This window comes from Taeniopygia guttata, chromosome 1A, assembly GCF_048771995.1.
Source record: "Taeniopygia guttata chromosome 1A, bTaeGut7.mat, whole genome shotgun sequence".
NCBI lineage: Eukaryota > Metazoa > Chordata > Aves > Passeriformes > Estrildidae > Taeniopygia > Taeniopygia guttata.
In genome coordinates, this window is record NC_133025.1 from 50,461,240 (window position 1) to 50,474,325 (window position 13,086).

General features: G+C 40.8%; 1 protein-coding gene across 1 annotated transcript in view; it reads left to right on the forward strand.

Moving 5' to 3' along the window:
• MYH9 (myosin heavy chain 9) overlaps positions 1-13,086 on the forward strand; it is a 69,540-nt gene that overhangs the window by 41,717 nt on the left and 14,737 nt on the right. Inside the window, exons 10-22 of the mRNA XM_030263077.4 lie at positions 40-135; positions 1,204-1,322; positions 2,360-2,512; positions 3,699-3,872; positions 4,642-4,815; positions 5,377-5,491; positions 7,838-8,031; positions 8,402-8,523; positions 8,879-8,948; positions 9,902-10,062; positions 10,792-10,900; positions 11,889-12,020; positions 12,661-12,867. Of these exons, the coding sequence (XP_030118937.4) occupies positions 40-135; positions 1,204-1,322; positions 2,360-2,512; positions 3,699-3,872; positions 4,642-4,815; positions 5,377-5,491; positions 7,838-8,031; positions 8,402-8,523; positions 8,879-8,948; positions 9,902-10,062; positions 10,792-10,900; positions 11,889-12,020; positions 12,661-12,867 (1,826 nt within the window). The remainder of the gene's footprint in view (positions 1-39; positions 136-1,203; positions 1,323-2,359; positions 2,513-3,698; positions 3,873-4,641; positions 4,816-5,376; positions 5,492-7,837; positions 8,032-8,401; positions 8,524-8,878; positions 8,949-9,901; positions 10,063-10,791; positions 10,901-11,888; positions 12,021-12,660; positions 12,868-13,086) is intronic.

The window sequence follows — 13,086 nt, forward strand, 5'->3', positions numbered from 1 at the left end:
TCTAACACTAAGGTGGTATTATTATTACTATTTTAAAAGGTCTGCTGAAGGTTATCTCGGGTGTTCTTCAACTTGGCAACATCGTCTTCAAGAAGGAGCGTAATACAGACCAAGCCTCTATGCCAGACAATACAGGTAACCAACCTCCTCCCCCACACCAAAGAAAAGTGCAGCAAAAAAGCCTACAGGAAGTTGTTGCCAGTGGGAGAATGTATTGCAGTATGTATGGAATGCCGGAGTCCTGTTTTTCCACAGGGTGAATTATTTGTCAGAGGAGCTGGCGTGCCCCGTACAAATGCACAGTGTTCTGCCAGGCGTGTGTTTGCAGCCACCCACGGGCAGGAATGTGACACTGTTCCTGTGTCAGGGCTAGGCAGGAAGCACACGCCATGAACAGATGAAAAGGATTACTCGACTGGACTATGTGGAGTGTGTGTTTTAAACAAGCTACAGTAATTGCTCCTTCAAACCTATATTATCAGATTTTAAGGAATGTTCTTTGCTGCCTTTGTAGGTAGTCTGGTAACTGTAAGAGTAAGGTGGTGGATAGTTTTATGGTGGGTAATAATAGCATGTGTACATATTTTAATTGTACTGCCCATTGTTGAATGTGTAAATGGTGCCATGTTTCACGTGATAGAACACTTAACTCTTAGACCTTCATTGTAGATGTACTGCAGAAGTGCAAATGTGGCTAACTTTTCACTAAGCTGAGTTTTTTTTTGGCTGTTATTATTTGAAATATGCTTGCAATGTCATTTTAAGGAGGAGAATAAACTGTTTGGGTTTGGATTTTGAATCCGAAATACAGAGTTGTCTAAAAGACTAATCAGTAGATGAAGACAGAACAATTAGCTTGATTAAGAAATTAATTTTTTGATGTATTTTTAGATTGATTACAGACAATGACCTTTCTAAAGCTTCTGTGTTACGATTCAGTTTTATGAGACTATTACTTGAAATATACGCTAGTGGCTTCTGGAGAAACTCAGTAAACTAGTATGGGTTGCAAGATGGTTTGTTTTAGAGAGTTTTTTTGTTAGGAAGGTATTTTGTCTCAGCAACCTGGTCTTCATTTAAGGTTTTTTGTCAGCTGTTTCCTGACTTTTCTAGAGACAGTTGTTGGAATGTTGTTCTTTTTCTCTTGCTTTCTGTGAGAAAAACAGTAATATGAATCGTTTTGTTTCCTCTTACCATCATTAGCTGCTCAGAAGGTGTCTCACCTTTTGGGTATCAACGTGACAGATTTCACTAGAGGTATCCTGACTCCTCGCATCAAAGTTGGGCGAGATTATGTCCAGAAAGCTCAGACCAAAGAACAGGTAAGCATTCTCAAAAAATGAATCCTTACTTTGAATCTCTAATCTTACTGCTGCACTGCTAATGCAATGGCAAGCACACTTGAACGTTGTACCATAATATATTGCTTCTAGCATAATCTATTACTTGTTTATGTAATGTGTATAAAGATAGAATTCACCCTGTCCCTTAGCACTTCTCTTTTGAAAAAAAAGAACACAAGTTTGCTAATTTTGGTGACTGGCTGTCCTGGGGAGTTAGCAGTTTCAATGTGGTATGCAAGGGTGACATTTCCAAGTTGGTGCAATACAGAAAGCACTATTTTTGAGTAGGTCAGCTAGTAAGGTAGAAGAATTTGCTGCACACTCTTGAAATTGATTGGAAATTTTGTAACATTCTTGACTGGTTGTGCTGTAAATGAGACCTGACCTAGGAGCTTATGGCCTGCTTGAATGGAGCAAACCCCTGTGCTTACTCATTGCCTGGCTTCTTTATGAATACAGCATTATCCTCTAAATAAAGAAACGTGGCCCTGTAACATGGAAGGGGTTGGTAAGAGATTGAAGTCTGGAAAAAGTCAAAGATTGCCTTTCCATGCTGCTTGTCACTTTTGATGTTTAATTTCATACTACGCATAGTATTTGTGTCAAACACAGGTAGAGTAGTGGCAGGGAGGGATTTGGCTTCATAAATCCAAAGTTACAAAATAATTTAACTTCATTTCCTTGGGCCTATGAAATACTCCATGTTACTATAGTCTTTGGAAGTGACTGGGCATAGTTTGTCTTTCTTTAATACCAGCTCTTGTTTCCTCCAGCAGGCAGGATCCTGAAATTTGGTTCTGACACACTAGAGATAAATTCTTTGCTCTTGTATATGGGCTATCACTATGCCATCTACTTTTCATTTGGAAAAAACTGAAATAAGCCTTGTTCAGTGAATTTCCTAGTGGAGAGAAAATGCCAGACTACAGTTGTGCTGCTAGATGCTGAAGCAGTATGATCTGTGCCTTTCTTTGGTTTGTAATGCAACTTTTGATGTTGATCTGTTTGCTGTTTAGGCTGATTTTGCCATTGAAGCACTGGCCAAAGCCACTTACGAACGGATGTTCCGGTGGCTGGTTATGCGCATCAACAAGGCTTTGGATAAGACCAAGAGACAGGGTGCATCCTTCATTGGAATCCTTGACATTGCTGGCTTTGAGATTTTTGAGGTAAGGAGATGTCAGGTCCTTGCACTCAGCACAGTTTAATATGGAGCAAAGACCGCAGAAGGAAATAGCTTTACAACTGGAAAATCACATACTCTTGATAAGAATGTAAAGCCCACAAAAAAGGGAATCAACATCAAATCTCATGCAAGATAAGTGTAGGAGAAGAAGAGCTGAAGGAAGGTTGAGGGAGAGATGGAAGAGAGGGGAAATGTGAGCCTTTCTCTAGATGACAGTGAACTGCTAGGCCAAACCATTATGGGATTCTATTAAATAATTTTAGGATGTGGTTTGCATTATAATCTGAAGCAGCCACAGAGTGCCATCAAAAAAGAAGTATCCTAGCATTATCGCAGCAAGGCAGCTCCTGCCCACCCGTGTTATGCTATGCTGGGTCTAACTCATGAACAGCTGCAAAATTAATTGGACCATTTATTAATTAAATAGAAAACTGAGACACAGAAAAGTTGGCACTTTTTTTGGTGTGTGTTTGTTGGTTGGGTTTTAGGGGGTGTTTTTTTCCTTCTCTCTCTTATTAGTGTACCTTTGGCTTCACAGTTCTGGATCTCATGGAAACAAGAGGAGAAGAAATAACATAGTTAGGAATTACTAAATAGGAAGGAATTAGAATAGGATCAGTTTCTTTAGAAGCTGCATTATGTTTTGTGTGGTCAAACATAAAAATGCACTGTGGGTTATTAACTTTGTCCATACTGTTTGAAGAAATCTGGAAATTTGGAAGAAATTTCCCTCACTTTCCTTGCTCTGATTTTATATAAGGATTAAAAAGGGACTTTCCTGTCCACACACTTTTAGGAATTTGTCCTCAGGCTTCTGTTGCTGCTTCTTCCTATGAAGAGGAATTGCTGGCTCTGCATTTGTGAGAAAACCAGAGTCCTTTCTTGTCCCGGGTTAAGTAGTTGTAGTAACTCTTCTGCTGTTTACAGCTAAACATTCTTTTGCAAAGTCTGAGAACCAGTGTGTATGAACTTCCCTAGGGATTGCAGCAGTGTGCAGTGGCATGTGACAGAACAGGCAGTTCATATCCAAAGGGGTTATTGGCAGTGGACTGTCTGACCCACTCTAGCTTAGATTCCTGAACCACAAATATGATATTTTGTGCTAATGGATGCAAGGTGTGTCTTCACAAGCAATTGCTCAAACATCTTTCTGTCTTTCTCTTCATTAGCTGAACTCCTTTGAGCAGCTGTGTATCAACTACACAAATGAAAAGTTGCAGCAGCTCTTTAACCACACCATGTTCATTCTGGAGCAAGAAGAGTACCAGAGGGAGGGCATAGAGTGGAATTTCATTGACTTTGGCCTGGACCTGCAGCCCTGCATTGACCTCATAGAGAAGCCGGTAAGTTTGTTGATTTTCTGTTGAGCAGGAAATGGCTGCACTGATTTTGTCATTGAGGACATAATCTCTGACCCTCTAGCTTTTGTTATCCTCTACTGACACTGTAATATGATTAGAAGCAGGATGAACAGTTTCTTCTTTGTCTGAAAGTGTGTCACCAATAAGGCTGTTAGTATCAGTTCTGTAGGAAACTGCATGAAAATGGATCTAATTGGCCACTTTTTCCTCTCACTATATTATCTTCACTTGTGTAGGTCTGCATGGTGCTAGATGTATGTGTAGCTTGCCATAAGTAGTGTGAACTTCCTTACTTAACTACAGGTGTGATGAGAAGCTGTGAACTCTGTTGCTTTCATTCTGCTCTAATGAAACTTGAGAATTTACAAATTTCATAGATGTTTCAATAGTAAGGACTAGTTTGTGAAACTTTCTGCTATGGCCTTTTGCATTTAGACAACTGAATATACCTAGAGTACTGTATAATAATATTTCTTCTATTAAAAATATCTTTTCCCAAAAAAAAACCAACCTAGACATATGTTATAGAAGAGACTTTCTCATAAAAAAAGGTCAGAATTCCAATGAGGATACTGAAGAACTATTAACAATTTATATTGCAATGGAAGTAGTTTAACTGATATTACACAAGAGGTGAATGTGATGTGGATCAGGCTTAGGTATTCTTTTTTTTCTCCTCTAGCCATCTAAAGGTGTTAATTATTGTTGTAGTCATGTCATTAATGATGTTTTGATGTTTCTCTTCTTTAAGGCTGGGCCTCCTGGTATACTGGCTCTGCTGGATGAAGAGTGCTGGTTCCCAAAAGCAACAGACAAAAGCTTTGTGGAAAAAGTTGTTCAAGAACAAGGCACCCACCCCAAATTTCAGAAGCCAAAACAGCTGAAAGACAAAGCTGACTTCTGTATCATACATTATGCTGGCAAGGTAAGGAATTAATAACTAAAATTTAATGGTTGGAATGATTAATTCATAACCATTGCTTCTCAGAAATGGCTACTTACCAAAATGGTTGCCTATGAGAAACCATCAGAAGATTTCATGAAAGTGTTTCATTGCAGAGGAGCTTACAGGGTCTGAGGGTCTGCAATTTATATCTATATTTATAGTTCAGGACATGTCAAACGGACAATAATTTGAATTTGCTCTGTGTGACTTGGTGAGACTGGAGGTACTGCTCAGAAACCTGCATCAAGACTTCATCACCAAAAATGCTGATGCAGCTGTTTTATGTGTCACACTCTGTATGGTAAAAACTAGCATTGCAAATCCATTCCCTTCACTGACGGAACAGAACATACAGCTTTTTGTAAGGGTTGGAAATTCATAGGTGTGCTTACTTAGATGGCAAATCCAAGAATGGTTAGGTAATCTGTTGTTGTGAAAACCTTGGTGATACTTTTCTAGACTGTGCTAGATGTTGTTAGATATTGGGCTGCAGAAAATTGCCTCCCCCTCCCAGCTTCTTGATGTGTTTATCTTCTCCAGGTGGATTACAAGGCAGATGAATGGCTGATGAAGAACATGGATCCGCTGAATGATAACATCGCCACTCTTCTGCACCAGTCGTCGGATAAGTTTGTGTCTGAGCTGTGGAAAGATGGTATGTAGTTAGACTTCATTTCATTTGTTTGCTCTTTTTTTTGTGTGAAAGAGCTTGAGCATCGAAAGCCTGTGATGAGCTGTTTTGCTTTTTTTTCCCTGAAGACTAAGCCACCAAGATGAGCATTATCTGGAACATCCTTTGCTTAGATCATGGTATTTCACTAAAAGTTCACTGTAACTCACAAGAAAGGTTCATTTGTATCAACTTCTGTTAAACTTGCTGCATATATATAGCAGTTCATCCTCAAAGTGAGGAATACTGGGATAAAATATGAATGCACTATTATGAGCCAGCAGCTTGTATAGCTGCTACACTCAAGATCTGAAGTGGAATCTGTTTTCAATCCTGCAACTAAGTGTGCCCCTTCTGCAGTGTTGTTCAGTATTTTACTCTATCTTCTCTGGGTTTTATCTGGTTTTAAGTCTTACTGTTACTGTCACTTGCTGTAGTAGGTTTTCTTTGACGTCTCTGTCTGTTGCAGAGATGCAGAAGGTTCAGAGAGCCTATTTCTATCAACACTTTCCTATTCTTCATCTAGAACCAGGTGACTGAGAAACCCAGCTGTCGTGTCATGTGTGTGATCCATCCTAGAGCCATGCAAGAAATGCTTCCGTTAACTTCTCTTTGTCCCTTTGTCATACCTGCCTGTCTTTCTTGTTCATTTCCTCTGCTTTGTGCTAGTAGCTCCTCATGGACTTTGAAACAAAAGTAAAACTCACCTTGAAAGTGGATACAAAAATACAGACACATTCAGATGCTAAAAGTTGCTCTTGCATGACTTGACTAGAAACAAATCCCTGTCAACTGAATGTAGAGCTAGCACAGCTGTATTTCTTGCAAGACATGGAAGGAAGATTTTGGGACTGCATGGCAACTGAAATCCAGTTTAACATTGGTTTTAGTACTGGGATTTCACTTTGTCAGCTGATAATTTAAAAGAAAGTTTGGCAAAGGAACTTGTCCTGGATGAAAAATGACCATCAGCAAGTTGTGCCTAACAAGGCCTTTGCTGTGTGAGACTACTCTTGGGCTTGAAATGTCAACTGACCACAGTTTACTAGTTTTCATTTATTGTTCTTAGATGGATCTTCTGTTGCAAGTGACTGTCCCTTTTCACTATCTTGAAGTAGATTTCAGGGCTCAAGATTAAGAGGATTAGCACAGCCACAGTCTGGGATGCACTTCTGTGGATTTCCCTGTGATGTCATCTAGTAACATAACATTTTTTTTCTGATAAAACAACTGTGACCCTATTCCAACAGCTGCTCTAGAAGTGAGCAGCTTTTAGCTAATACCAGGTGTAAATAAGAATACTCTTTCTAGTTCATTCTTTTGTAGGGGTGTCTCTTAGCAGCTGCATTTTTTTTTTTTTTTAATCAGAAGACAGTTGAGCACAAGCTGGTGTATTTTCTGAAGTGAAGATTGGGAGCCTGAGTGTAAGCATCAGCCAACCACTAAAGGTGGTGAAGATTAGCTTGAAGCCCTTAATAAAAGTCTACTGGAGGGGTAGAAATTTATAGTGATGCAGTTGTTTTTTGCTGGATTGGGTGAATGTTTATCTCTATGTAGAAAAGCAATGGGAAAAAGTAAAACTTCAGTTTCTTCTTGCCCCTACTGCTATCAGATCTAGCTGACTTCCGTTGAGGGAAAAAAATCTGTGGTGTCCATCCAACATCCAACATCAATGCTTGGATGTTACAGTGGCTTAGTGGAGAAATTTGGGGCAGGGAGTTCTGACTTTCTCCTAGTGCTGTTGTTCATGTCTGTGTTACAGAATACTTGTACTCCAAAAACAACTCAAGCAGTGATATCCTGAGGTTTGGGTTTTGTCATGCCTTTTACTGTGCTTGTTCCGTTTACAAGTAGATGCAACTTTTATGATCATTGGTTTTGACAGTCCTGCCTGTAATGCAAGAGTGAAGCTGGGCTTTTTATCTATCTGTGGCCCCTTCTGGATCAGAGTTAACTAACAGTTGACTCTGCTGGGCTAGCAGCTAGAACTCTTGTTGTTTTTCATTCTAAGCTAAGCAAGTAGAAGCTTCTGAAACTCACTTCTAGATTGCTCTTCCAGTGCTGCCATCCAGGGCATCAGTTTGGCATATGTTTGGGATTAAGTTTGACTCCATCACTCAAACTTCCTGTAGTGAGCTGATGCTTTCTTTTCCTTCCTGCTCCTATCCCTGCACAAATTTTGTACAGGAGTGGACATCTGTGTAGAGATGAAGCAAAAAGGATCCTGCAGCTCCTCTCATTTATCCTGTTCTACCCAGGTGTTCTTTGTATGTCCCAATGCTTCCTTCGTTTGTGGGAGAATTTTAATGATCTTTCCTATGCTCTCTCTAGTGGACCGTATTGTTGGGCTGGATCAAGTAGCTGGTATGTCAGATACAGCATTGCCAGGGGCCTTTAAAACCAGGAAGGGAATGTTCCGGACTGTGGGACAGCTCTACAAAGAACAGCTGGCTAAGCTGATGGCTACCTTGAGGAACACCAACCCCAACTTTGTCCGTTGCATTATCCCCAACCATGAGAAAAAGGTAAAGACAGCTATAACAGCACAGCCCATGCATTCTTACATCAGCTTCATGGGGCGTGTGGCTGGCTTGATGGCTTTTGTCAGGGTTTGCAAGAGATCTGGAAGAGGCCCTGTTTTCTCAGGGTATTTTTTTAAGGTCATCCTAAATAACTATATGCTTACTAAAATTTTGGAGACTGATCTTAAGGCGGCATAAAAGCTTTTTGGAGACTGATCTTAAGTTCTTAAGGCGGCATAAAAGCTTTCTATCGCTTCTAACTGGAAAAGAGAGAACTGGCTTCTTTACAAGAAAGAGATGGGGAGAGGCAGGGGGGTAAGCCATTTTTGTAAAAGCTTTGTGGTATTCATAAAATATACATTTTCCTCACTAGGCTGGAAAACTGGATCCCCACTTGGTCCTGGACCAGCTTCGCTGTAATGGAGTGCTGGAGGGAATCCGTATTTGTCGTCAGGGTTTCCCCAACAGAGTTGTATTCCAGGAATTCAGACAAAGGTGAGAACTAGAAAAGAATCTGAAGCAGTCTTTAGCCGGGCAAAGTTAAGACATAAGCACAAAAACATAAGTCTTTTATTGCAACTAGATTGCCACTTTTCCAAAACCAACACATCTGTACCTTGATATGCCCTGGCACAAGGCCTCCCAAAAGCATTTTTAATTTCTCCAGTAAGGATGTAGTTAAGGTGAGGCATAGAGGACCCTGTCCAAGACTGCTTCATACTCTGCTCTCTAGGGGTGCAGTGTTTTTTGAAAAACTGTTGAACTCACAATGGCGTAGGAATGCATACTGATTTGTCTTGTTGTTTTCAAATACTCTTGTGTGACTAGTCTGATGCTTTCTCATTTTCAGATATGAAATCTTAACTCCAAATGCAATTCCCAAAGGATTTATGGATGGAAAGCAGGCTTGCGTGCTGATGGTAAAACATCCCAGAAACTCTACTTGAATAGAATAAATTTATGGGTGTGGTTTAAAAGTTGGAGTTGTGCATGCTAAAAATAACTTTTACTCACAGACCAAAATTCCAAAGTCAAATGTTTTGTCTGAGAGAAGGGTGCAAAAAACTTCCTCTTGCCTTTGTGGATGTAGGCTTTTGTCTGGCATGAGGTTCAATAATCCTAGGCAAGAGGACCTTTCTGTTTCCACAGATCCATACTTTGAGATGCCAGCAGTATTCATAGAATCAAAATGCTTAGAAGCATTAATGCTATCTTTAGCATGTGCTTAAAGCATGAGCTTTAAACTTTTTGTAATGGCCTGCTGCTGATAAATGCTTTCAGCAAAGGCTCCAATTAATTTCTGTAGAATTGCCTGCCTCAAAGGGAAAGCTTTGGCTCTATCTTGATGATTAGGCTTGAATTGAGCTTGGCTGTAAAGGATTCCTGCTTTTCTGTCTTACAGGAGTTTAGCTGATTCTTCCTAGCTTAGGTAATATAAGCACTGGCAGCAAATCCATGAAAGGAAGGTTGGGCTGGGGTGTCTTTGTTTGACAAAGACAGGACTGAGAAAAAGTAAATGGGAAGGATCAACAGATGTGTTTCTTCTAGAAAAGAAAGAGGGCTCTCAGGACTAGATATGCATTTGTCACAGCATCCTTGTATTCTGAATACTTGATGTGATACCTCTGTTAAATTATGCTTTCTGTCATATTTTCTGTCTCTGATTACCTCCATTTGATGCTGTGCTTGGCTGAGCTTCAGCTCCTCTAATTGGGATAGGCCGGGAATTTATTGGGAGTTAGCAACTTTGGTTTGCCTGAGTGGCGCATTGTAGACAAGGGCTGTTTTAGAGCCACGAGCCACAAATATGCTTTGTGATGTTTCACATGCAACAGTCTTTGCAGGACACAAATTCTTCTCTGTCTCTTTTTAGATCAAAGCATTGGAGCTGGATTCCAACCTTTACAGAATTGGACAGAGTAAAGTGTTTTTCAGAGCTGGAGTCCTTGCTCATCTTGAAGAAGAGAGGGATCTGAAGATCACAGATGTCATTATTGGATTCCAAGCATGTTGCAGAGGCTACCTGGCCAGAAAGTAAGTACAGTGATTTTTAAAGTCATATTCATGTATTTAATCATAAACATGTATTTCTCCCATTCAAGCACAATTTTTCTTCAAAAATGAAATAATTACATATAGAAAATTTTTGTCAGAAAGGTCGGGATTTATTTATTGTATATGACAGTTGATGGTCTTTCAGTGTTTTCTCATCTCTGTAATGCCAGACTTCTGGCACCTGCAAGAATCTCTGTGTGCTGTATCCCAGAAACTACCTGAGCAGTAAGGTCTGTTCCTCTCTGTTAGAATGCTGTGCAGCAGATCAAGTTTTTGACAGAAGTGCTGTGAAGGTGCAAATGGCAAAGTCTTAGTACAGTACTGATACAGGAGGTGTAGGGTTTCTCTTCAGCTATCAGGTAGCGCTGCAATTGGTACAGTTCTAAGATCAAAAGTAGTACTTGTCAGTTTGGTGGGAAAACACACTCTGCTTCAGATCTCCCTTTTGGAAATGAAGATAGTAAAGCTTTTCAGAGTAGAAGACATGAGGGAAATTTTGTTAAAATAGGAAATTGGATTAAAGAAAAAAGAGCCACTCTTACCTGAGCAGAAAAAAAAAAAAATCAAGAGAAAGTTTGCTAGAAACTGCTAGTTTTTTTGGAAGGAAACCTTCTAAAGTAAAAGAACAGAAGCATCTAAGAATGGGTGTGATGTTGTAAATTGTGTGCTGCTCTGGGTTCCTTTGTCTTATCTCCACTTGCTTTGCAGAGCCTTTGCCAAGCGCCAGCAGCAGCTGACAGCTATGAAAGTGCTTCAGAGAAACTGTGCTGCCTATCTGAAACTGCGGAACTGGCAGTGGTGGAGGTTGTTCACCAAGGTAAGAGTTCTCCTTTTGCAATACCCCTGCAATGAACAAAGACATCGTCAACTAGATCAGTTTTCTCAAAGCCCCATCCAACCTGACCTTGAATGTTTTCAGGGATAGAGCATCTGTCCACCACCTCTCTGGAAAACCTGTTCTAGTGTTTCACCACCCTCATTGTAAAAAACATATTCCTTATATCTAGTCTGAATCTACTTTTTGTTAGCTTAAAACCATTACCCTTTTGACACAGCAAGCCTGCCTAACAAGTTCGGCCCCCTCTATTTTGTGAACCCCTTTTTAGGTACTGGCAGGTGCTCTGAGATTTCCCTGAAGCCTTCTCTTCTCCAGTCTGAACAGCCCCAACTCTCTCAGTCTGTCTTCATAGCAGAGGTGCTCCAGCCCTCTGATCATTTCTGTGACCTTCTGGACCACTGAAACAAGTCCATATCCTTCCTGGGCTGAGGTCCCCAGACCTGGGTGCAGCACTCCAGGTGGGGTCTCACCAGAGAAGAGGGGCAGAATTCCCCTCTGGATTCAACCCAGACAGTTCCTTGATCACCAAACACTCCACCCATCAAATCTGTATCCCTTCAGTTTAGAGAGAAGTGTCTTGTGGGGTGGCATGCCAAAAGCTTTTTGGAAGTCCACCTACATGACATTGACTTATCTATGAATTTCCCCATTGTACGGCAACTTTTTTATTCTTTCACTATTACTACTTAACCCTTGAGGGTCTGGAATTTACTGAACCCTTTCCTGATGCACCCCATCCTGGAGGAGAATTACTGGACTGGTAGAAGGTGTGCTATTGGCAGAGTAAGGGATATCTAGTCCTGTATGATTCCCCCAGGGTTCACAACAAAACAGTTGATTGGTCCTTCAAATAAGAAACTCACCTGAAATGTTATTTTATTTTAAATGCTTATCTCAAGTACAAGAGCATTTCTTCATGTTTTTGTTATTCCTTATACACATCTCATTCCCTTGGTTTCCCTTTCAGGTGAAGCCCCTTCTGCAAGTGAGTAGACAGGAGGAGGAGATGATGGCCAAGGAAGAAGAACTAATAAAGGTCAAGGAGAAGCAGCTGGCTGCAGAAAATAGACTGAGTGAGATGGAGACCTTCCAGGCCCAGGTGAGTTTTGCAAATCTGATGCATAAAAATTTTTCTCTCTCCACCTGTCCAACTGCTTGAGAACACCTCCTTTGCTTTATTGATCTGATGGACAAACTGCAGGATTCCAAACTGGTGGAACATGATTTGGCTGCCTCTTGTTCACTTTCCTTTGCCCTTCTTGCAGCTCATTTCCTGCAGGAGGTATTTTTGTACAGTGACTACTATTGCCCTTCTGTAGCCATTACAGGAAAAAAAGTCTCCTTTGGCCGAGAGTTACAGCAAGCTGGTTGAATTCAGTCTTGTCATTAATGGAATCCATTTTGTTTGGAGCACAGAAGGTGGGAGCAGGGTTGTTTTTTCCATAGGGCTGATAATTATTTGTTAGTTTTGTAAGCGGAAGTAGACAATATCTGTATTTCAAATGGATATGGTCTTGAGAAATTTGTGAGTAATTTGTGGCTGCAGCTCCTGATTTGTGAAAGAAAACACACTTAAAACTGTATTTTGATACTTAGCTTTTGGATAACAGCAGGGGACTGCTGCAGTGTTTAAAACTGTAACTGTGGAACAGAGAAGCACAGAACTTCACTTAACACACATTGCTGAGTGATGTGGTAAATTGGAGCTTGTCTTATTTCTGGCTTTGCATCCAATGTAGCTAATGGCAGAGAAGATGCAGCTGCAGGAACAGTTGCAAGCAGAAACCGAACTGTGCGCTGAAGCTGAGGAGATAAGAGCTCGCCTGACAGCCAAGAAACAAGAACTGGAGGAGATCTGTCATGACCTGGAAGCAAGGGTGGAGGAGGAAGAAGAACGGTGTCAACATCTGCAGGCTGAAAAGAAGAAAATGCAGCAGAACATCCAGGTAATGCTTTAGGGATGTTGTCTCTTGTCAGTAAAGAGGATAGTAAGGGTTAGAGTGGTTCTTTTCCCTCTGCTTGGAGGGAAATGAAAGAGAGAAGCGGGGTGGGGGAGAGAGGCATAGGAAAATCCTTCTGTGGAAACAGCAATAGAATGCAGCAGTTCTGGTGCTAAGCCTGAGGCATTCAGTCAGTCATCTGGAATGAGCTGTTCCATTCTTGAA